Source organism: Podarcis tiliguerta, assembly GCF_965153285.1.
Source record: "Podarcis tiliguerta genome assembly, chromosome: 1".
NCBI classification, from domain to species: domain Eukaryota; kingdom Metazoa; phylum Chordata; class Lepidosauria; order Squamata; family Lacertidae; genus Podarcis; species Podarcis tiliguerta.
In genome coordinates, this window is record NC_139534.1 from 63,229,979 (window position 1) to 63,257,938 (window position 27,960).

The 27,960-nt window shown below is 40.3% G+C and overlaps 1 protein-coding gene across 10 annotated transcripts in view; it reads left to right on the plus strand.

The window, feature by feature from the left end:
- Positions 1 to 27,960, plus strand: part of KCNQ1 (potassium voltage-gated channel subfamily Q member 1) — a 332,458-nt gene that overhangs the window by 95,403 nt on the left and 209,095 nt on the right. For all 10 annotated transcript variants that reach the window (XM_083425015.1, XM_083425014.1, XM_083425011.1 and 7 more), the window contains 4 exons: positions 25,090 to 25,216; positions 26,251 to 26,329; positions 26,728 to 26,824; positions 27,658 to 27,798. In XM_083425015.1, the coding sequence (XP_083281141.1) occupies positions 25,090 to 25,216; positions 26,251 to 26,329; positions 26,728 to 26,824; positions 27,658 to 27,798 (444 nt within the window). The remainder of the gene's footprint in view (positions 1 to 25,089; positions 25,217 to 26,250; positions 26,330 to 26,727; positions 26,825 to 27,657; positions 27,799 to 27,960) is intronic.

Here is a 27,960-nt window from a genome sequence, read left to right on the forward strand (position 1 = left end):
CTTTTTCCATTGCTGCTTGTTGAAAACTCTTTTCTAGTTTCAAGAAACCTTTTAAAGTGGACCTCTTTATCCCACTCTATCTGTGTTGGGTTTGAAGTTGTTTTTAAATGCCAAGTTGGAGCTTCTTTTAAAAAAGAGGAAGTTATCATTGTTTTTATATATGAAATTGTGTAACATTTTTGGGGGGTTTGTGTGTATGATTTTTTAAACTGTCAAATTGCTTCCAATATATTATATGTGAAACTATTCATAAATGAATAAATAAATTTATTATTATTATTATTATTATTATTATTATTATTATTCTCCTTGGTATATCAATTGCGCATTCTGGAAGATACGGTATATCAGAGCTCTTTACAGGGAATTAAAGTCTGATTTTTAAGAACTCAGAGCTTTTAAGAGAGAGTTTTGCCGTGGAAGTAACAATGAACATATATTTCCATGTGGCATCAGCTGATTATAGATTTCTTTCCTCTCACACACTCACCATTTAATGGAGTCTTTTTAATCCATGGCTACTATGTGAGTTAAGAGAAAACACAGCCTGGAAGGAAAACACAGTTTTAGGGAATTGTTGTAAAACCTTTAAAAAAATTAGAACTCTGAAATCCACATACATTTGCTTTTTCTGGAAATACCGTCAGACGTAAAATACTAGATGAACTTTAGGACCGATTGTAGTTACAGGTTTAGAACAGTAAATCTCACTTCGCGCAGGGCATCTGGATGAGAGCAGTTTTGCTATGCAGAAATGATTTTAGACTTACAGTCCTACTATATATAATAAGCAGAGGAGAGGAAAAAATTTCTGTTCTTGAGATGGGGAGAGGAAACTTAAGCCTGTTAAACCCTGGCATACAGCAGAATTGAGCACTGAGAAGGATTTTTAAACTTATCAGGATTAGCATGTTACACTTGCAGTGACAGGTGTTTCCTTTATGTCTTGTCCAAAAGTCTGGGAAGTAGTTTGTCATTAAGTGCTACATTCAGTGTGTATCTCAATTTCAATATAACTGGAGGGCCCATGGCTTTGTTAGGTCCTTGTTTTTACATCTGACCTCAGCCAGCTGGAGTCTATTGTCTTAAGCGTAATGTAACAGCTGACATAACATAACGGATATCAAGCTTAAAAGCCAAAGCAGCGTAGTGAACTGATGGAAACGAGAGGAGAAAGGAATTGAAGGGTTGGGGCGGGTATTACAGCATCCTGACTCGAAGTGGAGGGCTGATTTTTGTTTTCCCTGGGGGAATTATCCAGGAAATAATGAGATGAGCCTGCTGATGCTCTGTTTGCAATTGATTGCATATGATAGACTACCGGAGGCAGGTTTGGGTTTGCCAGCTGTCACTAGCTGGTAGCTATTGAATTGCTTTAAGTGGCCCTTGGTGTGGAAAGAGAGCCTGAAATTGCAGGTGTGGCGTAATTGAATAACTGCAGTGAATACTGATGAGTAATTTGAAAAAAAAAGGACTGTGAAATAAATATATTGAAATAAACTTTTAATTTACAACATGCAGGTACTGAGTTTTATTGGGAGGGGAGGGAAAGGATAGAATTAAGTTGTTGGGCTTCCTAAAACGTTTGGAGGAAGGACAGAAAATAATGCAGGCTTTTTTGGGGGGGGGGGAGGAATAGATGTTACAAGGGAAATTTGAAGTCCCCAGCCCAGTGTTTCCTTTGTAAGATAAATGCAGGGCAGGGAGATACCTGGAGGGAGGGGGTCCTTAATCCTTCCCCATTCACCATTTCCCCTCTGCAATTGCCCTCCCTTGCTGCTTTAAATTAATTTCTTCCCCAGCTGGGCTCCCAACCAGCTGGTGGGGGAAGGGGAGATTTTCAAGGGAAAAATCTGTAAGCACCCCTTCCTTCTACCTTCGCATTATCTCCGGAAATATGGGTTTAGGAACTTGCATTTGTGGAGATAACTTTGAGGCTCTTCCCTTAATTACCTGAAGTCATTTCTTTTAGTTTTGGCATGGTCCATCCAGAGATAATTTTCAGGTTCCTTTTTGTTCCAGTGAGAAATATTTGCTTAGCATTGCTGTTGAAAGCAGTGGAATTTCAAGAGCTTTTTCTAACCAAAGCTAAGCACTTTTATTATTAATACATAGGAAATATTTGTGAACTGAAAATATAAAGTGGAAAATTATATGCACCTTATTCAATGCTTATTATTTTTAATTTTTTTTGCATTGTAAAATGGATGCACAATTTCGAACTAATTGCTCTTAGTTCGAAAAGGAATCAATGTGACATAGGAAAGGAAGGTCTCACTGCAACCTTAAAACAATAACTGAATATTAGCCCAGGATTGCTAACAATTATATATTAGCTAGGTCTGTCATTTTCCTAACTGTGAGGTGGGTATTCTTTAGAACTCAGCTGGTTAAAAAACAAATTATCTTTTGCTATGCGCTTATAGATAAACCAGGCACTGCAGTTTGTTGTCCTTGGGGTTTTTTGTGTTTGTTTAATGTTTACAGAATGCTCATATTGTGCAGGGTAGGACAGCTGCAGCCCAGAACAGCAAGTATGTTCATTGGGCAGGTAGGAGAGCTACCATAGATCAGAGACAAGAGTGCATACTTTGCATGCAGCAGGTCTTAGGTTCACTTCCTGGCCTCTCTAGTAACAAAAATAAGATAGGAGCTGATGGTGGGAAATCCTGTCTGCGACCTTTGCCAGGCAGAGTAGACTGGGCTAGATGGGCAGTAGTCTGATTTGGGTTAAGGCAGATTCTTATTTTCCTGTCTTGTCACCCTGAGCTACTGCCTTGTGTGGTTTAAGATGGAGCAAGCAAATAAGAGTTCAGAATGGGGTGAACCTGTGGCCCTTCAGATGTTTCTGGATTAAACCTATTATCCCTGAGCTTTAGCATGCTGGCAGGGCTGATGGCAGCTGAAGTCTAATACATCTGGAGTGGTAATGGTGCTCTCCCAGTGGTTGTGATGCCTCACGCTGCCATGGGCACTGGGGGAAGGCACCAAAATTTGTCTTAAATATTTGCACCTATGCTATGCTATGCTGTTATGCTATGCTTTGTGCTAAAGCCAGGTTTCCAAGCACAATTCAAAGTGTTGGTGCTGACCTTTAAAGCCCTAAACGGCCTCGGTCCAGTATATCTGAAGGAGCGTCTCCACCCCCATTGTTCTGCCCAGACACTGAGGTCTAGCTCTGAGGGCCTTCTGGCGGTTCCCTCACTGCGAGAGGCCAAGTTACAGGGAACCAGGCAGAGGGCCTTCTCGGTAGTGGCACCCGCCCTGTGGAACGCCCTCCCATCAGATGTCAAAGCGATAAACAACTACCTGACATTCAGAAGACATCTGAAGGCAGCCCTGTTCAGGGAAGTTTTTAATATGTGACATTTTAGTGTATTTTTCATCTTCGTTGGAAGCCGCTCAGAGTGGCTGGGGAAACCCAGCCAGATGGGCGGGGTACAAATAATAATAAATAATTATTATTATTATTATTATTATTATTATTATTATTATTATTATTAATTGTTCAGGGCATTTCAGTCTTTGCCTACTGTTATACTCTTATAATAAACCATGTATACGTCTATCAGTCCAATAGTCATCACAGCGTAACTTCCATGAAAATCAAACTCCCTATTATGCTCAATGTTGTGTGTCTTTCAACAAATACAGAACAATGCACACTAACGATGGGATCTGAAATAGCATTTTCAATATTTAGATATATTTCCTGCTCCCCCACCGAAGACCCTCAAAGCAGCCTACAAGCAAAACAATAAAACTGGACCATTAAATTACAATAACAAGGAAATAAACTTAGTCCTAAAGAGTCTAATATTCTAAAACAGCAACAACATCACACAAATCAGCAAACTTCAAGAGCTTACTAATTTACCACTTGTAATCTAACTACAGAGCAATTGGGAAATGTTTATCTATATAGCATCCAACCCAAATGATGTGGTGGATTTTACTATGTACCTGCAGCAAACCAGCAAATTGTGTGGCAGGCATCTGGCAAATATCATGGTGTGGCTTGATGCTGCAGACATACAGATCTTTGGTGTACTTGCCCCTGCCCCAGCCATGGCGACCGTGTTGGTGCACAGTCATCTAGGACCACTCTGTGTTAGCGGTGATCGGGAAAATTGTAGCACTTAGTGGAGTAATAAGTACATGTTGACTTCACTGAATAAATGAGCTATACACATTTATCAAAAAAGGTTAAATATGATACTTGCAAGATACTCAAGCTAAGCTGAGTGGGCCTTGCACATGTTAGAAACCCATTTTCCTTTCCACTGTGATTTGGGTGTTAAAAGCAACCGCATTCCAATTTCACATATTTTACACATTTGTCGCTCTGAGTTCCGACAGGAAGAAGGGCAATTTCAAAATGTAACAAATACATAAATATAAATACTGTAAGTTATTGTGAGGTGTTTCTACATACTTTGTGGATTATTATTATTTTTGTGTAAGCACAAACACTGGAAGATTTTGAATGAAGTCCCGGAGACTGAGGCATTTTTAAAAAGTAAATACTTGCAAGAATGCAAAGCTATGTAATTCTTCATTTTGTTGGCTTCTACTCCGTTCATGGCCTAAATCCCCCCTTATATGGCAGACTAGACATTGGAGTCTAGCGGCTGTCAACAGAAACATGTGGAATGTGCATTCTGAGGTAGCTCCAATTAGTGTTAAACTGAGAAAAGTCGTATGCTGGGTTGGGAGGGGGAAATGAATTAAGGTGTAAATATAACTGAAATAATCTTTCAGGGGAAAGCAACACTGAATTAGGCAATGCAACTACCAAGAAAGAAGGAATGCAAGTTTATAATCAGCAGTCAGAGTTGCTTTAGAATGCAATCTGCCTGCCCAACCTCATTGTCTGATGCAAGGCATGGCATGCTGCAGATGCTGGGGATTGAGCTGAATATAAACGTTTGAGAGACTAAATGAGGGCTGAACAACTTGAGACCACCACATTGAATTATTTCTAAGAGCCACACACTCTGATTTGTGAGGTGCATACCTACAGTCCTGTTTTGGGAGTCCTGAGCATGAGATTTATTGAGTTATTTTGTGGAGTGCTGCACATATCTAATGACCAACATCTGACCTGGTGGATCAGGAATGGTGCAAACCTGACCTAAGCATAGAGGAAAATGTCTCCATGGTCTTCTTCTGATCTTTGAGGAAGCCATCTTAGACCAAGTCAGACCATTGATCCATCTACCTCAGTGTTGGCTTCGCTCACGGACCATGGCTTCCCAGGGTTTCAGCCTCTTCCCCATCCCAACTGGACCAGAACAACATGGCTGCCCCACTGTGTCTGCTAATTGGCCACATCCCCATTAGCGGTGGTTCTACAATCAACCACTAGCTCTACAATTTGCTTTTCTTGCTCTCTTTAGCTGCTTGTGAATACAAAGCTCTACAAACTGAGCAATCCTAAGAGGCTGGTGGGGAGAATCCATAACAGAGGAGCTGCCACTCTTAAGCCCTGGTGGCCCACCTCCGCTGGGGCACAGACAGTGGAGGTGGTGGGGAAGCGCTTTCTCCCCGCCCCCTTCCTGCTTTTTCTATATGTAGTCTTTCTTTCCCATTTATATTAGTGTATGGGGAAGGGCAGGAATCTCTGTGCCAGTTTGGGGGCTGGTGTAGATTTTTGTGGATTTCTTAGGGATGTGTCAGGGGGAAAAGGGGCCTTTGGATCAGCTACCTTCAAGCACTGCCACAGTACACTTCTGTGGTTAGCAGGGCTCATTTCATCTCCAGAATGCTAATTCCACAGCATCCTTTAGGATTTAGAGCCCAAGTCTCATTTCTGAACAGAAACACTGAAAAATGAGCTTTTCGTTTTTCCAGAATGTTCCTCAAAACATATAGTCAGTTCCTTTAGCTGATTTCTAAATATCTTGTCATTGGTAAAATCAGTAAAAACAACCAGTTAAAGTCAATGTTAATTTGCCTTGTTTTTAAAGGTTATCTTAACTTTGTAAAAGAACAACAATGTTTTTACTCCTTTGCTATCCTTTCAATATTTTATTGTATCTTTACTGTTGCTATTAACTAACCTGTGCACCGTTTGGTGGAAAAGCAGGATGAAAATGTAAGAAAATGAAATAAATAAAAGCTGCAGAGCACCTGTAAGAATAGTCTCCTCTCCTTCCTTGTCAATATTTTTTAGAAACAGGACAAAAGACCTAAAGCCTGTGACATCTGTTTATCAGATATGACATTGGTTTGAATACACACATAGCAAGCAACAGCCTGTCTTCCAAAGTGCTCCAGGTTCTCAAAAAACAGCTACTGCTAGGAGCCCTATGTTGGGTACACCCAAAGACAGACAGAAAGTGTGCATGTGCATAAACATACAAACACATATACATACACAAAAATACGTAAGTGAATAAATGGATAAGATTACAATATTAATGGATCTCAGTAGATCTGGATATTAAGGGCATATGAATAACCATGATAATAATAATAATAATAATAATAATAATAATAATAATAATAATAATGACAGACTTGATACTGTAAGCTTTCTCCACTCCATCTACTGCTTAGCTAATAACCAAATGTGTTATTTAAAAAATGAAGCTGGTCAGGAAAATATTACTAATATGATTAAGTCACACGTTCGTGTTTAGACAAGTAAACCATTACAGGTAAAAAGCTCAAAATGCTGTTAGCTATTTGTGTGTGTGTGTCCGTGTGTGTCCGTGTGTGTTTATTTTAGGCTCTTGGTTTTTTGAGTCACTGCAGGACCGTTAAGATACTGAGCTTTTACATAATATAAAGCTATCCGTCACTTAGCATCAGATATTTAACAATGATGCCACCATGTTCAGATTGCAGCATCTGGGTTCCAGACTTGAGCTTTGATACGGTAGGTAGAGGCTCTCTTATTTCAGGGCTTTCTTCCTGTTTTCTTCCCAGCCATTTCCCATCTGTGTCATGGCTGTCCCTCTGCCCTGGGGGTTGGGCACCAATGCAGCTGGTGTCCTTGCCAGCAGGCTTTCCTCCTGGAGAAAAGATATCTCATTATATCTCTGTAAAGGGTAATAAACCTCTGGATGTGTTTCCCCCCTCTCAAATACTAAAATAAAAAGCTGTGGGTGAGCAAATCACTCAGTAAAGCACAATGCCTGGGATAATGGGAAATGCACTTTTTATTTTACTTTTCATCATTTATATTTCCACGCAAGCTTCTGTTTTCTCTCTCTCTCCTAAGTACTGTTTTTAACAGAATAAAAGGTCACGTTTTCTGTTTGTCAGCCGTGTTTCAGCGTAAACAGGATTCCAAATCACCTATAATAGGCAAATCTTTTGATATTTTAAAATGACCATAGTAGTGCAGTACAAGCTGCTGGTGGTGTTTTGTGTGTGTCTGTTTTGCTGGTTTAATAATATCAGAAGCGCTGAATCCATTCTCTTTTGAACTTACATATTAAGATGAGGTAAAAAGGTAAAGGTACCCCTGCCCGTACGGGCCAGTCTTGACAGACTCTATGGTTGTGTGCCCATCTCACTCAAAGAGGCCGGGGGCCAGCGCTGTCCGGAGACACTTCCAGGTCACGTGGCCAGCGTGACATCGCTGCTCTGGCAAGCCAGAGCCGCACACGGAAACGCCGCTTACCTTCCCGCTAGTAAGAGGTCCCTATTTATCTACTTGCACCCAGGGGTGCTTTCGAACTGCTAGGTTGGCAGGCGCTGGGACCGAACAGCGGGAGCGCACCCCGCCGCGGGGATTCGAACCGCCGACCTTTCGATCGGCAAGCCCTAGGCACTGAGGCTTTAACCCACAGCGCCACTCGTGTCCCTGAGGTAATCATTAGCAATAAGTCCATTTTTGGAAAGAGGGAAATATGCTGTGCAGGAATCAGCTGTCAAGAGTGCAACTCTGGACCGGGCGACATCTCGAAGAGGACTGACAATGGAGAACCTCTGTCATTTAATTTCTGCTCTTTGTTTCTTTGCAGCAGGACAGAGTTTTCCAAAATATATAAGATGAACCTTGTGCAGTCCAGTGCTCTTAGTTTTGATATCTTGAACCATGGGAATAAGTATTTGTCAGAGCTAAACAGTTGTGATAGCTGCAGTGATACCAACTCACCGTCAAACTTTGGTATTAAAAAGAGGCATCGCTCAAGCTTTGATTACAAAAGGTCTGACTTTCAATCCTGGTATCTCCAGGTAGGGCTGTGAAAGACCCCTGTCTCATACTCTGGAGACTTCCTGCCAGTAATACTGAAGTCTGGGTTTTGAGGTAGCTTCTGATGTGCCAGTGTGAACTATGGTATCTCAAACACATCTACACATGTTCCTCAGGTCTTCTGGAATGAGTTATTGGGTTAACCTTCACACCAGCTGTATTCCATAATCAGGTCATCATCCTTTGCTCAGTACTTCTGTTTCTCTTTAAGTGTTTGCACTTTTACCTATACCTTGATTGAAGATGGTCATAGTGATGTGTGTGTATTTCCCTTTTTATGGTAATACATTAAAAAAAAAAAAAAAGCAGAACACATGGATCACTTAGATGCTTCTAAGATCTCCACATGTCTTCAGTCTTGTGCTTCTTCTCCCCTTTCTTTCAGTAAATTAAACCTTGTGCCATTGATGTTTATGTATCCGTACGTGCCCCATCTAGGTGATGTGTATGCAAAGTTCTCCTCTGGGCTCTCTTTTTATCCATGAAGAAGATTGGTTTGGCAATGTGTTCCTTGCACAGTTGGTCGGCTGAACTGTCCATGTATATATATATATATTCTCCTTTGGGGGAGGTGATTGATGTGCACAGTGAAGGAGGATCAAAGGAAGAGCTGGGGAGAGGGGAGCTGCGGTTAACAAGAATGCTGAAACATGAAAACATACTTATTGAATGTAACTGGTGGTCTAGCCCTTGTTTATAAAAATAAATCTTATGAAAGATGCACTTATTTCTATTAGTCTGCGATGTATATGTCTAGACCGATGAGCATATATTTTCTCTCCCTTTCTATAAAAACCACTTTTTAAACAGCCATTGCTTCAAGGTAACAGAGTCTAAAAATCATGTGTGTAAAAATAAACATTCTGTTTTAAGTTGATGAAGGAATCTATTATATTTGCAACGGTCTTTTGATTTATGAGGTTGCTTTGAAGGACGGGGCACTTTGTGATTTGTGGAAAAAGAATTTGCTTTTCCAAAATCGGCTCTATAATCCAGTTTTGCAATTACAGTTGCTATACCCTTGGGGTGAGTAATAGTCTATTGGTGGTTGAGAAGCTAGTTATGTATGCAGATAAATGTGGGTGTAGATAACAGAAGCAATGGCTTCTGATACCATCATAGGTGTTAATTACTTAGGAATAGTACAATGATTCTGTTATCACAAATTGTTGCTTCTGTGATCGGCCACCGTGCATATTTGGCACATAAATATTACTTTTAAAGAAACTAGTGTGCAAATATTTTATCAATGGCAAGGAGAGTGATGGTATAGGGAGCAAAATCAGTTGGGGAGTCTGCAGAAATGCTTAACGGGGGGAAAATCAAATACAAAAACAAAAGTACAAATCCACAACAATAAAGTAAGCTCAACACCACACCTACCAAAAATTTCAAGGGTTGTAACCAATGTCAGTCATACTCAGAGCGGACCTTTTGCAGTTAATGGACATGACTAACTTCAGTCCATCAATTTCAGGTGGTTTACTCTGAGCATGACTAATGTTAGATACAACCCAATGAAATTCTAGTGTGCCCTATGAATATGGCAGAAAAATAAAAGCATATTTTGTAGCGGAAGAAAAATTTCAGGAAATTAGGGGACGGGTTTCAGCACAACACTGCCAGGACTAAAACTAAAAGAACTCAGCTGCGTTGGCTCTTTTTTATGTTTCCTTTGACAAATGGCTATTTATTTAAGATAAGGTAGACAAATAATTTGGTTTGGGGGTTCTCGGTGACTTAACTTTGAGAGAATGCCTAGCCACATTTCTAGCTGGTGGAACTGGTTGTAACAACACACAAGTGGTTTAACATTGGAGTGACCTTACCCATAAAAGAAAATTCAGCCCTTCCTTTGTGTGAACTGGAAAATTGCTACATGACAAGGAGAAAAAGAGCTGAATGGTGCATTTCTGAACAGCATCTCCCAGAAGTTTCACATTAATGTTAAAAAGCACGAGAGACAAGATTAATCCTATGAGGGGCAGCACCTTGAGGGGTCTGGCAGACAAGAAAAGAGCCCCTGCAAAGTAGTGCTTCGGGGCTCCTCTTTTTCATGTGGCCCAGGACAATTGGATACCATGGTTGGCAATATCACACCAACAGGGCACCAGTACCAGCATCTGTCTCCTGGTCATAGCTGTCAACTTTCCCCTTTTCTTGCAAGGAATCCTAATCGAAATAAGGGAATTTCCCTTTAAAAAAGGAAAACATTTGACAGCTATGCTCCTGGTGTAGGTGAACTACCAAGGCAACATAGACATATCTTACTGCATTAGTGCCATTTTATTGATTACACTTGATTAATGAAATAACTATCAGCTGTATTCAAAGCTAGATAATGTTTGCTGGTGTTGTGTATGTTGCATTGTTATCAAGTCAAAGCAACAGAGTTTTATTAACTAGAAGACATAAGCCAGCCTCTCACCTTTACAACCTACTCTGTAAGTTCCCTGTGGAGTTAACACTCCCTCTCCATCATCTTTGGCTTATTGTTACAGCTTCAAAGACATTCTAAAGCCTTTGTTGAATTGATCATTAACTCTTCAAAGTTATAATTAGACATTTGAACTTGAGTCCATTTAAAGAGAAGAATGCAAGAATGAAAATGGTGGCCACAATTGTTTTTCTCCTCTTATGGCTCATCATAGTAGCAAGTGATGAATTAGTGGACTGAAACGAGATATCTAAAGCTTTGAAGGAAGCATAGTGATAGAGAGACACTAATCTGAAGAAGAGCTTTCCCCTTTGATAGTATTCATCCTTAGTTCAACAGAGCATCGAGACTGGGATTTACAGACATGGTTTAGTTAAAAGTTAAGCAACGAGATTGCGCTTTAAGTAGGAGATAATTAAGCATGTGCTTCACTTCCCTGTTTAAATCAGTGGGGAGATGGAGGCAATGTGTCTTGGTGGTTCTCATATCCCAGAGATTGGTCAGTTGCCTGTTCTGGATGGGATTGCACTCCCTCTGAAAAAACAGGCTCAGAGTTTGGGATCCAGCTTTGTCACGAGAAGCTCAGGTAGCCTCAGTGGCCTTTTACCAGCTATGGCTGGTATGTCAACTACAGTCAACTACTGGAATTGTGTGACCACGGTGCTCCATGCATTGGTAACCTCAAGGCTTGATTGTTGCAATGGGTTCTGTGTGGGGCTCCCTTTGGGTTTGGTCCGGAGGCTCCAGCTGCTGCAAAATGCTGCGGCTAGACTGCTAATGGGGACAGACTATTGGCAACGCATAACTGCAATGCTCTACCTGACCAGGGTCAAGGTTCTTAGATTAATTCACAAGGCCCTTAACAATTTGGTCCAGCATACTTCAAGGACTACCTAATTCCTTATAACCCTGCCTGATCACTAAGGTCTTTGGGGGAGTCACTGTTAGTGGTCCCTTAAAGCTTGGATGCACAACTTATATCCACCAGGAGCCATGTATTTAGTATTGTGGACCCAATTTTATGGAACTCTCTTCCAGCTGAGGTCAGGCAGGCCCCTCCCTACTGAACAGCCGGCTCCTACTGAACCCATTTTTATTCCAGCAGGCCATTTTAACTGATTATTTTTTTAAACTTTTTGTATTGCATCCTTGTAACCCAGTTAGAGATGATTGTATTTTAAATAATAAAACAGAATAAAACTGTGGCCGGATTGTGCCTTAAGCTTCTTAACTGTCTGGCAGCATCTGCTACAACAGTACAGTGCGCATTATGTCTACCAGTCTGCTCACACAAACTAATATAGAGTAGTAGAGAATTACGCACACACGAGTTCCAACAGCTTTAAACAATACTAGCTAGCCTAAAAGTGGTGGCTAAGGGGCTGGAGATAGGGAAATTGCCATTGAAGATTCTGTCTGAGATGCTGGGAGAACCTCAGCTTTGGGTCTCCCACTTTTGCCTCGCTGTCTTCTGGTGGAGGGTTTGACTAGACAACAGCTGGTAGCTACTATAGCACGGCTGCACAGTGGATGGGAAAGCCTGTCTCTATGGTAACAGTGAAGGCATTGGAGGTGCCTCACTCTGCTCAATCTGGGGAATAGCTAGCTAAAGACATCTGGTCTGTGTAGATAAATCTCCAGGGAAATTAGCTCATTTCATCTGATAGTAACTACAGAAACATTGGACTCTGTTTAATAGTGTGATAATGAACACGGGAGATAGCAGACTAGCTCAACTGTTCTGCAAGTCAAAACCAATCTTTGTTTAGGCAGATTGTTGCTTCAGGTTGAGACTTTAACAGATGATCTTGGCTGTAGTTATAATCTGAGTGTTAAAAAGAGTATTTTGAGGAGATAATACATTCTCATGAAGAAAGAAAACTTGCTTTATACAGAGTTTTTAAAACAATAGCTGGCCATTTTTCTTTCCCCCTTTAAAACAAAAACAAACCACTGAATGTGAAGTTATAAAGTTTGTGTCACAATACTTTGGCTGGTACACAATTATGTTTGTGTGTCTGTGTGTTTATAGAAGTTGTGCGCGGTCTCCACAACCTACAGGGTGGTCCACAGTATAGAAACTTAATATATTAATACAATTAATAATACAACTGTTGATTGGTGTAACAGATGATGTGATGGACAATTTGATTCTCTCAAATGGGTATGGAAGGGAAGGGAAGGGAAGGGAAGGGAAGGGAAGGGAAGGGAAGGAAAGGGGAAAGTCTCTTTTTCGTCTTGCTGGCTCCAATGTCTGTGTTTATATGAATGTAAACTATATGCTGTGCCTTTTTATAGACTGTAACTCGAGGCTATGGAATAATAAAATGACATAACCTGGAAGAACATACAACAGCATATATTTCCCCCTCTTTTCCTTATTTTCCTCTCTACACTTGTGAGTCTCTAATGAGCTAAGATGACCAGATACGAGAATTTGCTGAAGAGTAATAATTTCACGTCATTTCTAGCTTGTTAATTGCCTTTCCACATTACTGCTCTCAGGGCAGTTAACAATCCACAGACATAATGAAATATACAACAAGAATCACATTTCCATCATTTGGCAATTCATAAAACACCTAAAAGCAAATTGACAACATTTAAGGGTCCATTTCACTTGTAGCAGGGGTTGCCAGTCTAGTGCCCTGGGAGGCTTCCAGTGATGTGCCAGGCTGAACTTCTTTTTTAAGGAAATCTATAGCCTTCCTAGAAGGAAAGTTAAGAGGCAAAATGTGCAGGTATCTTCTAAGTGATTTCTGTGAAATGAGAGTGGTGTGGCGGCCTTGAATATTTTTTTCTAGTACTGAATAATACTCCCTGTTATGATTAGACAGCAACAATATCTCTTCTCTATTTCTCACTGTGTGTGTATGTAAGCTCTGTAATCAGAACCACCAGGATATAGCTGACTTCCCATGGTAAGCATAATTTTGTTTTACCACCATGTTGTGACTGGTGGCCCTGCACTTTCTCCAAATTAAAAATGTGCCTACTGATCCAGAATTTTTGGTTATCCCTGCCTTATCAGCAAACAAGAAAACAAAACCACTCCCATCAATATAACTGTGTCAGGTTTGTACTATTTATCATTCTAAGGGAATGAGCTGAAGTTTTGAAGGAACTTGCTTTCGTTGCATGAATGAGTAAAAATAGGCAGAGTGCAAGCTGAATGTGAAAGGAACCTGAGATATATTTACTGGTTCTAAAATTAGACTAAGATTGCTGCCAAAACCACCATGGCCAAATATTTCTGTGGAAAACATCAGTGCAGTGATGTATAACTGGCTTGAATATACAAATATCCCAAGTTTAGCTACTTGGAGTGTGTTTCCTCTGTCCAAAATAAATCTACAATGTATTCATTATGGAAAAAATAAGATGCATTTTGTTGGCTAACTATTTAACTTTGGACTAGTAAAGCAAAGTAATATATGGAACAACTCTTTCTTATATGCAGCTCTTATTGTTTTCTGATTCTTGAAATATTTTTATATTATTAAAAAAAACAACCCTATTTTTATTTTGTTCTGAATGTATCCAGTTTAGAACAAATTTGGCAACATGCTCTTTGGAACTAGCTTGTTATTAATTAGTAGAAATAACTGTACTGAGAAATGCAGTGTGTTTACCGAAAGCTGTAACTTTCTAGGGGCCATGTTGCATATAGGGATGCAATGTTGCCAGCAGTAGGAATTTGACCTTTTGAGACAAAGTGGTGTCATGTTAATGGAATGTGATGATGTCACATTGTGACCCCTGCTAGGCCAGAGGTTAAAAGCACATCGTGATGTGGTATGTGAGATTGTAATTCAGAAATGAGCACAACATTTGTTTACCATTTTTGGCATCGGCATAAAGTAATTTTGGATTACTTGTTATCTTCCAAGCCAGGCTGTACCTTTGCACAGTTTATTTGTTTTATTAGTTATATTTACACTCAGGCCTTTCATTTGGCAAAGCATCATAAATGTTTTTCTACATTTATGCACACACAGGAAAACTCAGCCCTTCTTATTGAGTTGATCCAGTAAAAGTATATTGTCTTTGTTTTAGTGGATGTGGAAAGAAAATGAAAACTTTAAAAATGTTTCATTAGAATTTTCTCTCTCCCTCTCATCCTTATTAACCAAGATACAGCAGAGTATCTTTAATTTATTTTTAACTGTATCCCTCTTCAGTTGCCTTAGGATCCCTGAGGTATGGTAGGACACTTCTGATACCACATTGATGGGAAAGGAGCATAACTGAATATCAATCATGGTCAGACATTTTGATAGTCAACCAGTCTGATTATCGATAAAGCAGCCATTGTGGGTAGAATTCTTGAATCTATTGGAATCTCCATCTTAGTTCTCATTTTTTCCAGCGATTTCCTTTATCTCCTTGCCACCTCTGTGTGTTTTCCACACTGCCACTCCAGCCTTCTGCCAATGCACACTCAGGTCCAGCCTAGCTGGCGAATTGGAAATCCCCTGCAGAGGTTAGACACTAGGAAAGCAGCCTGATCCTGGCAACTCTGGAAACAAATTGCACTTAATGGTACTTAGATAAATATTTTCCCCCACCCCATCACGTCCCAAGTCCCTCACATTCCGTCAGGAACTGCTGGAACTCTGTGCATGTGCCCTGTGTGTTGACCCTTTCAACTGCAGGTGGCTGCTTCTCAGTGACATACCTTCAGACTCTGGACTGGCTTTGCCTATCCAGGGTGGCCGTTGGATCCCCCTGGACCAGGAAGAAGTCCTGTTTTAATTAAGTTGACCTTTGTTCACGCAGCAGCTTCTTCCTGAGATCTGGTCTTTTCCTGTGTCCTTGGTTACCTTTTGATCTTGACTTCGGGCTTGCCCCTCAGTCCTGCCTCCTGGTTTGTCCTCTGTTTCTTTCTTACTTTTTTCTACTGATTCCTGGCTTGCTCCTTGACCCTGTCTCCAGGTTTGCCCTGTGGTCATGACTTACTCTTTGGTCCAGACTGGTTCTATGGCTCCTGGTTCACCTCAGACTGTTGTCCACGGCCCAGCCCTGATACATGCAGTCTTCTCATATAATCCTACCCTTGACTCAAGCCCAGATTGGCACTGAAATGGAGTTTCCTTAACACCCACTCTATTGCTGTCTTCAGTGCTTCTCAGTACATCAAACTATAAGAGTCTGGCTAAATTCTCTCCTCTCATCTCATCTGTGTTGTGGCATCCTACACATCTGTCTCTCCGTAGCCTCATTCCCTGCCCACAAGCTCATTTAAATAGCTGAAAAGTTTCTCAATAGCTTCTCCACCTTCCCACCTTTTGCCACTGCCTAGTCAGGTGAAGCACTTCACCTCATCACTCTTTCAACAACACAGAGGAAGAGACCTAGAGATGGCCGTGGTTTGAAAAGAGGGAACTGGGATAGTGATAGAGACAGTCGCCTGTGCTGCACTGCAAAAAAATCAGGTGATCTTCATCTCTGAAAATTGACTGGTGTTTTGTCTTTTAAATGTACTTTTAAGAGAGTATAATTTAGGAAAATGAACAAGTAACTATGTTTAAATGAAATTAGAATTTATCGCCTAATACTTTGGTATTAGATGAAAATTTGGAGGAAATCCAGTCATTCTGAATAGTACATTTGAAAATGCATGCTTCAGGATAAAGAATTTGACCTTCTGTTTCAGGTAATAAGTTGAATCCAATCTTACATCTTCAGTCTAAAGACAGGAGACTTATTTGAGCTTTCAGTCATGCAATTAAGAATCACATGGAGACAGAGAGCAGGGCTGCAACTGGGGGACTTCCTCCCACCCTCATGACCTTGGGCAATCAGAGTCCCACATCATGGGGGGGGGGGAGCCTCTGTGAATTTTTAATCAATGGGGTTCTTAATTGTGTGGAGTCAAGGCCCAGAGGGGGCTATGATCATAGTATCAATTAAGTGCTGAAGATTATAGCCTAGGTAAAATTGTATAAGTCTCTCAGGTCGCGTGTAATTCACTTTTACAGTTTGCAGCCATTTAAATGCTGCTGCTTTTGGTTACCCAGTAGAGTGATTCAAAAAATTATAATGCACCTTTAAGCACATGTTGTATTCTAATCATACTCTTGGTATTCCCTGAGAAGATCTCTAGAATTTCATGGAGATGGCTGCAGCATCAAGTCAATGCGGGGCGGGTGTTGGTTCTGTTTTGCCTCTTCCCCTGTCCCCTTGGTGTGTAACATCCAGCCTGGTTAAATGTTTTGGAGAACTCGAAAGCTTGCTCACAATCTTTTTAACATTTTGATCAACCGCTAAAAAAATAAAAATAAAAACAAAATGTAGAATTGTAGAGTTGGAAGAGACCCCGAGGGTCATCTAGTCCCACCTCTTGCAGTGCAGAAATCTCAACACAGAATCTTCATTGTCTTCATCTTAAAATTTAAATTTAAACCTACCATGCACCGGCAGGTCCCAGGGCAGGCTACAACAATTTATAATCCAGTATGAAAAACAATTAAATTGCAATCACAGGAATAGGGTAGGTCCTGAAAACACACATTTCAGATGGCAATGGCGTGGTAAAAACATTTATCTTCGGCAGTTGCCGAAAACTGTATAGTGAAGGTGTCAGACCCACCTCTTAGGGGGAGAATTCCCAAACTTTGGGTCTGCCAAAGAGAATTCCCTCTCCTAAATTTCTGTGGATGGTGGAACTTCCCCTCTCCTGATCTTAATATGTAAAAGGGTACATTGGAGAACCTGGTAAGGTACAGCTTAAACCCCTGAAAATAAAAGGACATTTAGGTTGAAATCCTATATAGGAGTGCACTGTATCAACTTGCCAGACAGGTTCTTTGAGATGGGTCTGGGCACAAGTGTAGCATGGAACATAAAGGAAGGTTCACAAGCTTATAACTGTTCCTCATTTGGAGAAAAACGCAACAGCGGGGGGGGGGGGCACACAAATAGTCAAGATTCAGAATGTGAGCACTCCTTTCAGCAGGCTCATAAATAAAGGAGAGCATACCTAATTATTTTGCTCATTGAGCAGTATGTAGCTGTAGCTGTAAGTGGATCACACTTAAAAAACAACAATTAACAGTAAGCAATGCCTTTCTTTGAGGATGTCTGTAACCCCAAAGTTCTGAACAAACAAAGGAATAATTTGCACCATGCATTGACGCTCCAGTCATAACTTAGCTAAAGATGGGAATTATTTCTTTTGAATATCTGAATCTTACTTGCCAGCTATCTCTTGCTTCAGGGTAGTTTACATTACATCCAGCTTCTACATTTTGAATGGAAATATTTTTGTACGCTTTGGCTAACTTTTAGAGGCAACATTAAAATGCTTACTGAACGAGTTTTGCATGCTTATAAGTTGGGAGGTTTTTTTAAAATTACCACTGGCGCATGTATTTTTTTGTGAGGTGTATTAAGTGCCCACAGACTACAGCTTGAGTGTATAACTGTTATTGCAGCTGTGTGGAGGAGCATGATGTGTATTCCCTGGAGCGGCCTTGGGAGAAAACCCAAATATGTTGAGGCAAAAGCAGGTTGTGTTTATGGAAATGTCAAACAGAAATATGGAGCTTGAACTCTTATCACAGTGGAGTGTGACATCAACAACAGCTTAGGGATTGTACAGATGTGAATGAATAACAGTTATGTGGTAGATTTATTTTTAATTTCAGGACCAAAATGGCTTCATGCCTTTTTAATAGGTTTTTAGAAACAGAATCACTTACTTTAACTTTGCTTTCTCATTTGGTTGCAAACTGCTAAGACTTGAAATAAAAGTTGGTCCTTTTTAAAAGTGTACTTAACAGTTCATTATGTTGGATTACATTAACAGTTCATTACATAAAGACTTTGAAAGAAAGGCACAGTAAAGAGCTTGGATGCCCGGATTAGTTTCTTCATCTACTAAAAAGAACCTTGCGTAAAAAAAACCTTGATATTGATCAGTACCTCATCTTTTCACATGTAAAATTAGCTGTTTCCTACTTGTGCCACTGATGGCTGGGATTCAGAGTGCAACATGCATTGCTCTGCTTGTACATGGGGGCTTCTCTGCTCCCCTTTTGCAACAACAGCTCTCATGATCCCCCAAAGCCCCCTTCCCACTAGGAAACCACTCGTTGCTTGTGCCCAGTGGGCTGGATCTTAACTGTAATGTCTGGTGTGGTCTCTTGAATCCCATTCCCTAAAGAGTCACATAATTGCCAGTTATAGCAAACAATTCAGACCACAAATGCATAGTCACTTGCCAAACGGACTGTGGATTTCTAGAAGCTGATGGTTCAGAAAACAGATAGGCTTTAAAACAGGGGTGGGGGATGTTCTTGGCTCTGCAGGCCAGATCCTTATCAGAACAGGCCTTCAGGACCAAATTTGACAGTTCAGTGGGGCTGTCCACTTGTCAATCGCATGATGTCACAATGACATCAGACTGGGTTCTTTGACATCCAAAGAGCCCTGCAGGTTAGAGCACCTGAGGCTTTTGCTTTTCCACTTATCAGCTGATAGTGAGAGGGTGGAAGCCTGATTTCTGCAGTCTTCAGCTGCAAATGCAAGTTTGCCACAGGGAACCCACCACTGCAAAGGATCCATCAGCTTCACTGCCCCTCAGCTTAAAGGTGGTAGAGCCAATGTTTGATTTCCCTTGTCAAAGCATTCTTGGGAGAACTCTTTAAGACTCACAATTGTGCATTGTTGGCTACATCTCTACCTGCCCTCTACATGTGACACGAAGTGTGGGGCAGGTTGGTGTAGTTTAGGGTAAATTTGAACCCCTGTTGAACCCTGTTTGGCCCTTAGGCCACAGGTTCTCAAGTCCTGCTTTTAAATGGTTAGTGCTAGCCCTGCAAAATCTGAGCATTCTGGTGTAAGAGAGAAGTTGAGTTTGTGTATAAAGCTATACTGTATGTACATGTTTAAGGCCACAACCGTATACCCTGTTGCCTGGAGAAGCAGCTGACCCATTGGGGGGGGGTGATGATGACCCCTGCTGTCCTAACTTCCTGTCATTGAAGCTGCTACTACTGGCCAGTAAGGAGAGTGGGTGGGACTAGGTGACAGGATGTTAGAGCTGTGTGGATGTACCAGGGAGTAATCCCCATTGATTTCAGTGGGACGTCTGGTAAACATGCATAGTGCTGAACTGTAAATAACCTTACTTCAAGAGTTTGAATCTATAATCAAATGGTGAACTGCTCCGCTAGCTCAGACCTAAGTGTTTATTCTTTTAAGTGATACCAAGCCAACCTTCTGAAAAGGGTGCAGTTAAATTGTATATGATTTCAAAATTTTAGTGTTTTTTAGATGTCTTCTTCAGCATCTAAAAGTTTTCTTTAAAAAAAAAAGCTCTAAATTAAACTGGCCGTCACTGTAGTAAACCAGAGGACTCAGTATAGTTTGCGTGCAAATTCCAAATTAATGTCGTCTAGCCAAGCCAGAAGTTTAAAAATATCCCTGTGTAGTCATTTGCCAGAAATGACTGCATGTGAAATTTGTCAGGCACAGGTGCACCATGGTCTTGTCTTGGGAGGCACAATTTTCCTCAAAGCAGAGGAAAAATCATTAGCCCAACACTTGCTGAAGTCAGCAGAGTGACAATAATCCTTTTCATTTAGGATTTGGCTTGTGTTTATGGTTGCAGTTTTCAGTGAAGCACACCTAACTCCTAGCTCTTTATTATGTACGCTCTGTGTTAGGACAATTCTGGTTAGACCTTATCACCTATGATTAATTTATTTAAGGGAAAGCAGCTTGATTCCAAATGTTTCTGCACAGTAGAGTTCCTACATAATGTTGTGGGATAACTCACTTGCTACTTAGCTTCTTGTCCCTAAATTGTGGGTCTAGCAAAGTCCTTAGTGCTAACAACGTGAATAAGGAGATGACTCAGGCACAGTGTCAGGATCCAACTCAGCATTTACCAAGGTCGCAAAAAATGGAGGGCTGAGTCACCAGGAATTCGTCTAGAGAAATGAGAATTACTCTAATGTTTCTATTTCAGTATTTTTCCCTAAAATGTTATCTCAAAAAAAAATAGAAAAACAAAAAAACCCTACTGCCCCTCACATGTTTACAAACCTGTGTTTACTTCACAAATTATATTTCTCTTTAGAGAAAGGTAGCCAAGACTTTGTCCAAAGATTGGCAAGTACGCATACATGTTGCCTCCTGCACAGCAATTGTCAGCTGCAGAATCCCATCATGAAGTAAAATTTGCACACACAAGGGTCCCTCACTCTAAGAGGATCAAGATGGTTAGAAACTGTAAATTTCTGTCTGCCTCTTTGAAGTGTGCCAGAGATAAAAGTTTTAATAAATGTAGATGCTCTGCAGGTACATATCCCTGATCTCCTAATTATCAGCGTTTTTTCTACCAGAAGGCCAAGGTTGCTGCTTCGCAACTGGCTACCAAACACATGAAAAGATTCTTAGTGTGTGATGACCTTTAAGGCGTCTGATATAAAGAATGTAATAATTACAGGAAAGAGTATTTCAATAACATGTACAGAGTTGGACACATGTTTAGGATATCATACAGAGATGGGAGGGCAGAGTTTCCACACCACACGGGAAGTGGAAATGCTGGCATGGAATATTCCTGCCATGATGTAATGGCTCGTACTGTATGGTTCAGCCCTGAGATTTGCAGCATGTGCTCTGGCTCATATAGCTTTGACCATGCTGTCAGAAGTGTAGGTGTGACTGCTAATTTATAATTTCTGTCATATTTAACAAGGTGCTATACTATTCCCATAATTTAGGCAGAAGCCAGATTAGGATCTACTGGTAGATTTTTGGGTCACTTGCAGCAGCAGATCAGCAAGAGTTACTGACTCCCAATTACTTAACAGTAGCAATGAAAATATGTTTCCCCCTCCTTGTCTAAACTAAGCTGCTCAAACAGAGACAGCTTGGGGGCAAACGAAGAGTGGCTTTTTGTGTGAAGGGGCTGTAAGCTCTGTTCTTGCACTGGATGCAAATTCCTGGGCAGAGACCTTGATCAGAAGCACCTGTCCTTTATTTCTAAAGGTATATTTTTTGCATACACGTTATATATTTAAATGGCTTTTCATTTTCTAGCCGGAAGGCTCCCAGACTTGAAGATCAACAGAAAACAAGACAGGTGGTGGATCTTGGCATTCTCCCAAGGCAGAAAGTTGCCCGCCTCTAAGTTATAGTGCGCACATGTCACTGCTGGTACAGGAACAGTGTCATTTGCATTAAGGCACAATTAGGAATATCTGTTCTGCAGGTCTAATTATGTCCCAGTTTGGCCCGGGAGAACGTTGTCCACAAATCATGCTCACCTGTCTCACACCTGTGATGTCAGTTGAGGGGCAAGTATGGGCATGGCTACAGAAGAATAATTGGGAGCTGAAAGTGAGCTCCTGAGAATTCCTTCGCAAGTAGGGCTCCCTGTGAGCACTGACCACCTGATAGGCAGTAACAGGGAGCTTTACTGACACTGAGACCGTGCCTTCAAAGGGGCTGATCAGCAGTTACAGGGAGTCCCTTTGAAGCCCATTTGCAGGAAGTTTAGATTCACATGGAACATTTCCCCCCCCTTTTGCATGCGTCTGTTTCTCCCACCTGCCAAAAATTGGGCCTTGAGAGATGGGAAATAAGGATTCTCCATCTTGGCATAAGAACACGAGAAGTGACCTGCCTCATTAGACCAAAGGCTTGATCTAATCATTCAACTTCTTCTCCCACTGGCCAACCATATGCCTACGGGAAGCCTACAAGCAGGACCTGACCACAACCGAACCCTCCCTACTTCTGGTTCCCAGCAAATTCCATAATTTAACTGTATGCTGTCTGAAGAAGTACTTTCTTTTGTCTGCCTGGCATCTTTCAGCATTCCACTTCATTGGATGTACCTGATTATTATTGGGTGGGATGAGTTGCTCTTTCTATCCACTTTCTCCACACTGTTCATCATCTCACACATGTCTATGGTGCTCTCTCTTATTCACCTCTTTTAAACTAAAAAGCCCCCAAAGTTATAACTCCTTCCCATAAGGGGAATTCCTCCTGCTCTTTTACTTGCCCTTTTCTGAATCTTTTCCAGCTCTACCATATCCTTTTTGATAACTCTTGTTTGCATTTTTTGCTTGTGTCAGCTATTCCCTCCAACACACATATTTTCTCATTTCTCTTCTGCTCACACTTTATGCCCTTAGTATATTGGATTGAGTTTGTTTTAACATATATGTCATGCAATCCTGTGCATATTTACTTGGAAGTTAACAATGCCCAAAGAGGATTAATCCAGTGTGTTCAGGATTGCAGCTTCAGTCTGGTCCATGTACTGTATGAGACCTCAGAGTGGACTTCTGTAAATAGTGGCTGGGGAAACCCACCCAGATGGGTGGAGTATTATTATTATTATTATTATTATTATTAATATTCAGTCAGAGGTTTATGTACATCAACATTCTGTCAGAAATTCTAGCTTGTTTTGAATAGTTCAATAAAGACACAACTCTCCACTGTGAGATTTTTTAGTGCCTAACTCATTCCTGATAACCCCAGTAAATTTGAAGCTATTAGTCCCAGTTTAAAACTGGAATAGCTGAAACGGAATCCTCAGAATGTAGCCTTGCTGCTTTTGTAAAATACCTTCACATCTAAATCACCGAAATTTCAGCTTCCTGTGGAATGGTATATATACTATAGGGTATATTGAAGTAGTTCATGAGGACTTGTTTGTTTGTCTTTCTAATGAGTGTCCCAACTTATTTTGAATATAAATAGCATAGCCTTTTGCCTGTCTGCAACTTTCTCTGGCAGCTGTGTCTAAATGTAGTGACAAAAATCAGTCAGTCAGCCCCCCACCCCCGATTACTTATTGGGCTTATACAAGGCGAGATATTAAATACACTTTTGTCTGTCACCCAGCCACGGGCAGGGGAGGGGGAATTTGCCAGTTGCTAACGGATACCTGGCATTTTTGTGTATGACCATGAAGAACAGCTTGTGAACTTTCACCTCTGATGTTTCCTGAATAACATGGGTCTCATTTAGGTCAATAAGCCTTTATCAAAACGTCAGGAGTGAAAAATGTGTCTTGGTGTAAGCCGACTGGTCGTTCTCTCCAGTTGCAGGAGTCTATAGAACAATCAATGTTCTCTAAGCTTGTCTGCATGTCATGCAAAGAACTGGATGACAGTAACCATTGACTACATGTCTGTTTCATTGTCTTTAGGGCAGCCCACATTTGCATATTTGTCAGTGTTCCTGTTATCCAATGAACCATGGAGGGTCTTTAAAAACACACAACTCTCATGCAAATTTCTCTCACACAACACTCCCCCCCTGCACTTTGCAAATCTGAAAGCACTCACAACTTAGTCTTTTGTTTCTTTCTATTTTCGTACTCTTCTTACAAAATTAAACTCTAATTTGCATGTGTGGAGTTTTTGTTCAGAGCAACCCTTCTTTTCCCTTTCTCAGAGTTTGGTTTTGCTTAATCACTATTTATTTGTATTTTGGTGTGTTGAAATATGGTTGTTTTGCATCACATATATAGCACAAATCGCTTATAACTGCTCTTGATTACTGTATTATTATTATTATTATTATTATTATTATTATTAAAGACCCAGCTGACTTATTTGTTTGCTTATTAGCTGTTTTTGTCCGGGATGGGGTGAGAAGACCTAGGAGTTTTATTAATACACTGAAAAGGACACAAGAGAATCTTAGGATTTGTGAGCACGTGTAAAAGTTAATAACGTATAAGCTAAGAGAAAAAAGGTCTCTTGATATTTTCATGTATGCAGCTGGATCACTCACAGTGCAATCCTATACAAACTCAGAAGTAAGCTTCATTGAATGTAATGGGGCTTACACCCAGATGATATATCTGAGATTTCACTGCAATTCAGTATTTTTGAATTAGAGGGAGAATACTGCTCTCCACTAAATATTCTGCTTAAAAAATATGAATGAAAGGAAAAATAACTGCTCCATCACATGCTAAACTCCATTATCAGAGTCTGAGAACAGTTTTCCTATGAAATGAAACGCACATAAAAATATTTTTTGCTTTTCCTTCTCACACTTTATAGATGTGAGACTTATACTTTTCTGATACAAGGTCTGTATTTATGCTATCTTAATAACATTATTGTTTTATAAAAAATGGGTTTGAAATTAAAGTTGCAAACCTAATTAAACTTCCCATGAATTAAGTGCCATTGAACTTGGCTAAGACTTTGAGGAGATGAGATTAGGATCCAATTATGGCAAGCGGGATTTTGTTTTGTTTTTATCACATGGAAATCATCAAAATACCCTGTAATAGATTTTAAACTTTTGATCGTTCTCCTGATTGTTTGTTCCTACAGGGCTTTACCATATATTTTCTGACTCACAGTTCTCATATTTCATTATCTGCTAATATCACCTGAAAAGTATTAAAAACATGTTATATTAATCTGTGCCCCCCGTCTGTTTCCTCTAGGAAATTGTATTAGTGGTATTTTTTGGAACCGAGTATGTAGTTCGATTGTGGTCTTCAGGGTGCCGCAGTAAATACGTTGGCTTCTGGGGAAGACTTCGTTTTGCTAGGAAACCCATTTCTATCATTGGTGAGTATATAAAGTTCTCAGTGGCTCCCATTGCATAAAAGGAATTCCCATAGTGATTTCTCTCATTTTCAAAAAATAAAGAGAAAGTGTTTTCTTGTAAAAAACACACACACACAAAAAACAAAACACCAAAACCTCAAAGCAGTTTACAAAAAAAGCAATAAAATTATCAGTAAAAAGAGTTAAAAACATCTATTTAAAACATTCAAATAAAAATTAAAAACAATTACAGTGGAACCTCGGTTTTCGAACGTAATACGTTCCGGAAGACCGTTCGACTTCCAAAACATTCGAAAACCAAAGCATGCATTTCCAGAAGCTCAGTATGGAAGTCGTGTGGCACCTTCGGCTTCTGAAATGGATTCAAAAACTGAAGCAGTTACTTCCGGGTTTTTTGGCGTTGAAAAGCCGAAACGTTTGACTTCCGAGATGCTCGAAAACCGAGGTACCACTGTATAAGCTAGAAGAATATTAAAACACATCAACTTTATACATATCTAGGTAGGCTTGTCTAATGTGTTTTTAGTAGGTGTCAAAACACGCACCTGCTTGATGTGTGGATGCCGCCACACTAGAAGTCCGATTTCATACAAATGTGGTACAAGCATTACGCAGCATCTATAAAAGTGCCTGTTCCACAGATCAAAGCAATCAAGTGGGAGTATATGGGGTAAGGCGATTTCCCAGGTAAACTGGTCCCAAGTTGTTCAGGGCTTTCTATGCTAATAGTAACACTGCGAACTTGGCCCGATAGCAAATTGGCAACCAGTGCAGGTTTCTGAGCAGAAGTGTCATATGCTGAGAGGGTCTCACTCGTGTCAGCAATTGTATTCTATGCTAACTGCAACTTCTGGATCAAGTGCAAAGGAAGCCCCACACAGTACACATTGTAGTTATCTAGTCCTGAACCGCACGAACTACTATGGCTAGGCTTTCCCAGTCCAGAAAAGGTCATAGTTGTGTCAAAGGTGCTTCTAGCAATTGAGGCTGCCTGGGTCTCTGGTGACTGTATGTTGTTGTTTTTCATTTTCCAGATCTAATCGTAGTTGTTGCTTCGATGATCGTGCTTTGTGTGGGTTCTAAAGGCCAGGTTTTTGCAACCTCTGCTATCAGGTAAAATGATTAAATCCAATTTAAAAATCCTTTCTTTTTCCACCCTGTTAAAAAGTGTATCTCTTAATCCATTTTCCCCATCCCAGTGCCATGTATTGGTTAGAATGTTAGAGTGGTCAGATTTGGAGCTTGGGAGGTTCAAATTCCCAATCACCCATGAAGTTCACTGTGTGACCTTGAGCCACTCCCTCCTGCTTAGTGTAGCCTACTCTACAAGTTTGTTATGAGGATAAAATGCAGAGGTGGCAAATCATGTCTGCTGCCTTGTGTTCTTTGGAGGAAAGGTGGGGTATGGATGTACTGACTAAATCATAACAATTTTTAAATTTACTCTTCCACTCTCAAACATCTGTTCTCACTTTTTTCATTCACTTTTCTTTTAATGAACTTCATTCCAGAGGCATCCGATTTCTCCAGATCCTGCGAATGCTTCATGTGGATCGTCAGGGTGGCACATGGAGATTGCTGGGGTCAGTAGTTTTCATACACAGACAGGTATGTAAAAACTTAAAAAGGAAGTTCAAGTGATAAGGATGTTTTACTGTTAGGCTGCCAGATTCCATAGACCATATACTGTTCTTGGGGTATCTTGGACTAAATGAAATCCCCTTCCCGCTGCTTCAGACTTTACTCACAGTTAATCACATTTAATCAGTTTAATGAATTAGCTGATTAACTAATGTTATTTGATTGACTAAGGCTGCAATCCTATACCTGGAGTCAGTCTGACTGAACTCAGTGATGGGGCTTCCTTTTAAGTAGACATATGTTTCAATGGTAAGGTTTCTTTTACTGGGTGACAGACCTAATAATTTTAAAATCTCTGTGTGTGCAAACAAACACATGTAAAAATAATTTGCTGTGGTTTTGATGTAATTTGTTTCAGTTCTGCTAGTTCCGATCCTACTTTTTCTCACATATGGCCACTTGAATCCATTAAGTCTTATTTCTGAGTAGATGTGCATAGTATTGTGCTGTCAGTTAATCCTTTGTTGTTTTGAGAACAAGGTTAAAAATATCATTTTTCCAACTTCAGTTTGCAATTCTGCTGCATTAAAGTAATTGACAATAATATTTTTTTGCCCTAGTATTAAGGTATAATGAGTTGCTAAGTGCAAATTGGAAATATCAGGTGGTAGTCAACTAAGCATGATGCAGAGTAGAGTGACTGAAATTAATGAACTGTTTGATTAATGTTTAATTGGTTAAATTCAGTGTGGTAGCTGAGCCCAATAATCAGTCATTCGTTTTATAAAATAGCATTTGGCAGCAGCAGTATTCTATGTGCCTCTAGTTATTCATTAATTTGCTCTTATTCTTCTTTTCAGGAATTGATAACCACTCTGTACATTGGATTTCTAGGCCTGATTTTTTCATCTTATTTTGTGTACTTGGCTGAAAAAGATGCTGTGAATGATTCGGGCGAACATGAATTTAGCAGCTATGCGGATGCCCTTTGGTGGGGAGTAGTAAGTATAATCCATAGTACATTTTCAAAATTAGAAGAGTCTTTTTGTTCTAATGTGACAATTTCTAGTATTTCTATGAAATGTCCTCATTCAGGAGCAACACTTAAACCATTACTGATGGCATTGCATCTAGTTTGAGCATTATTCACAACATTTATATAG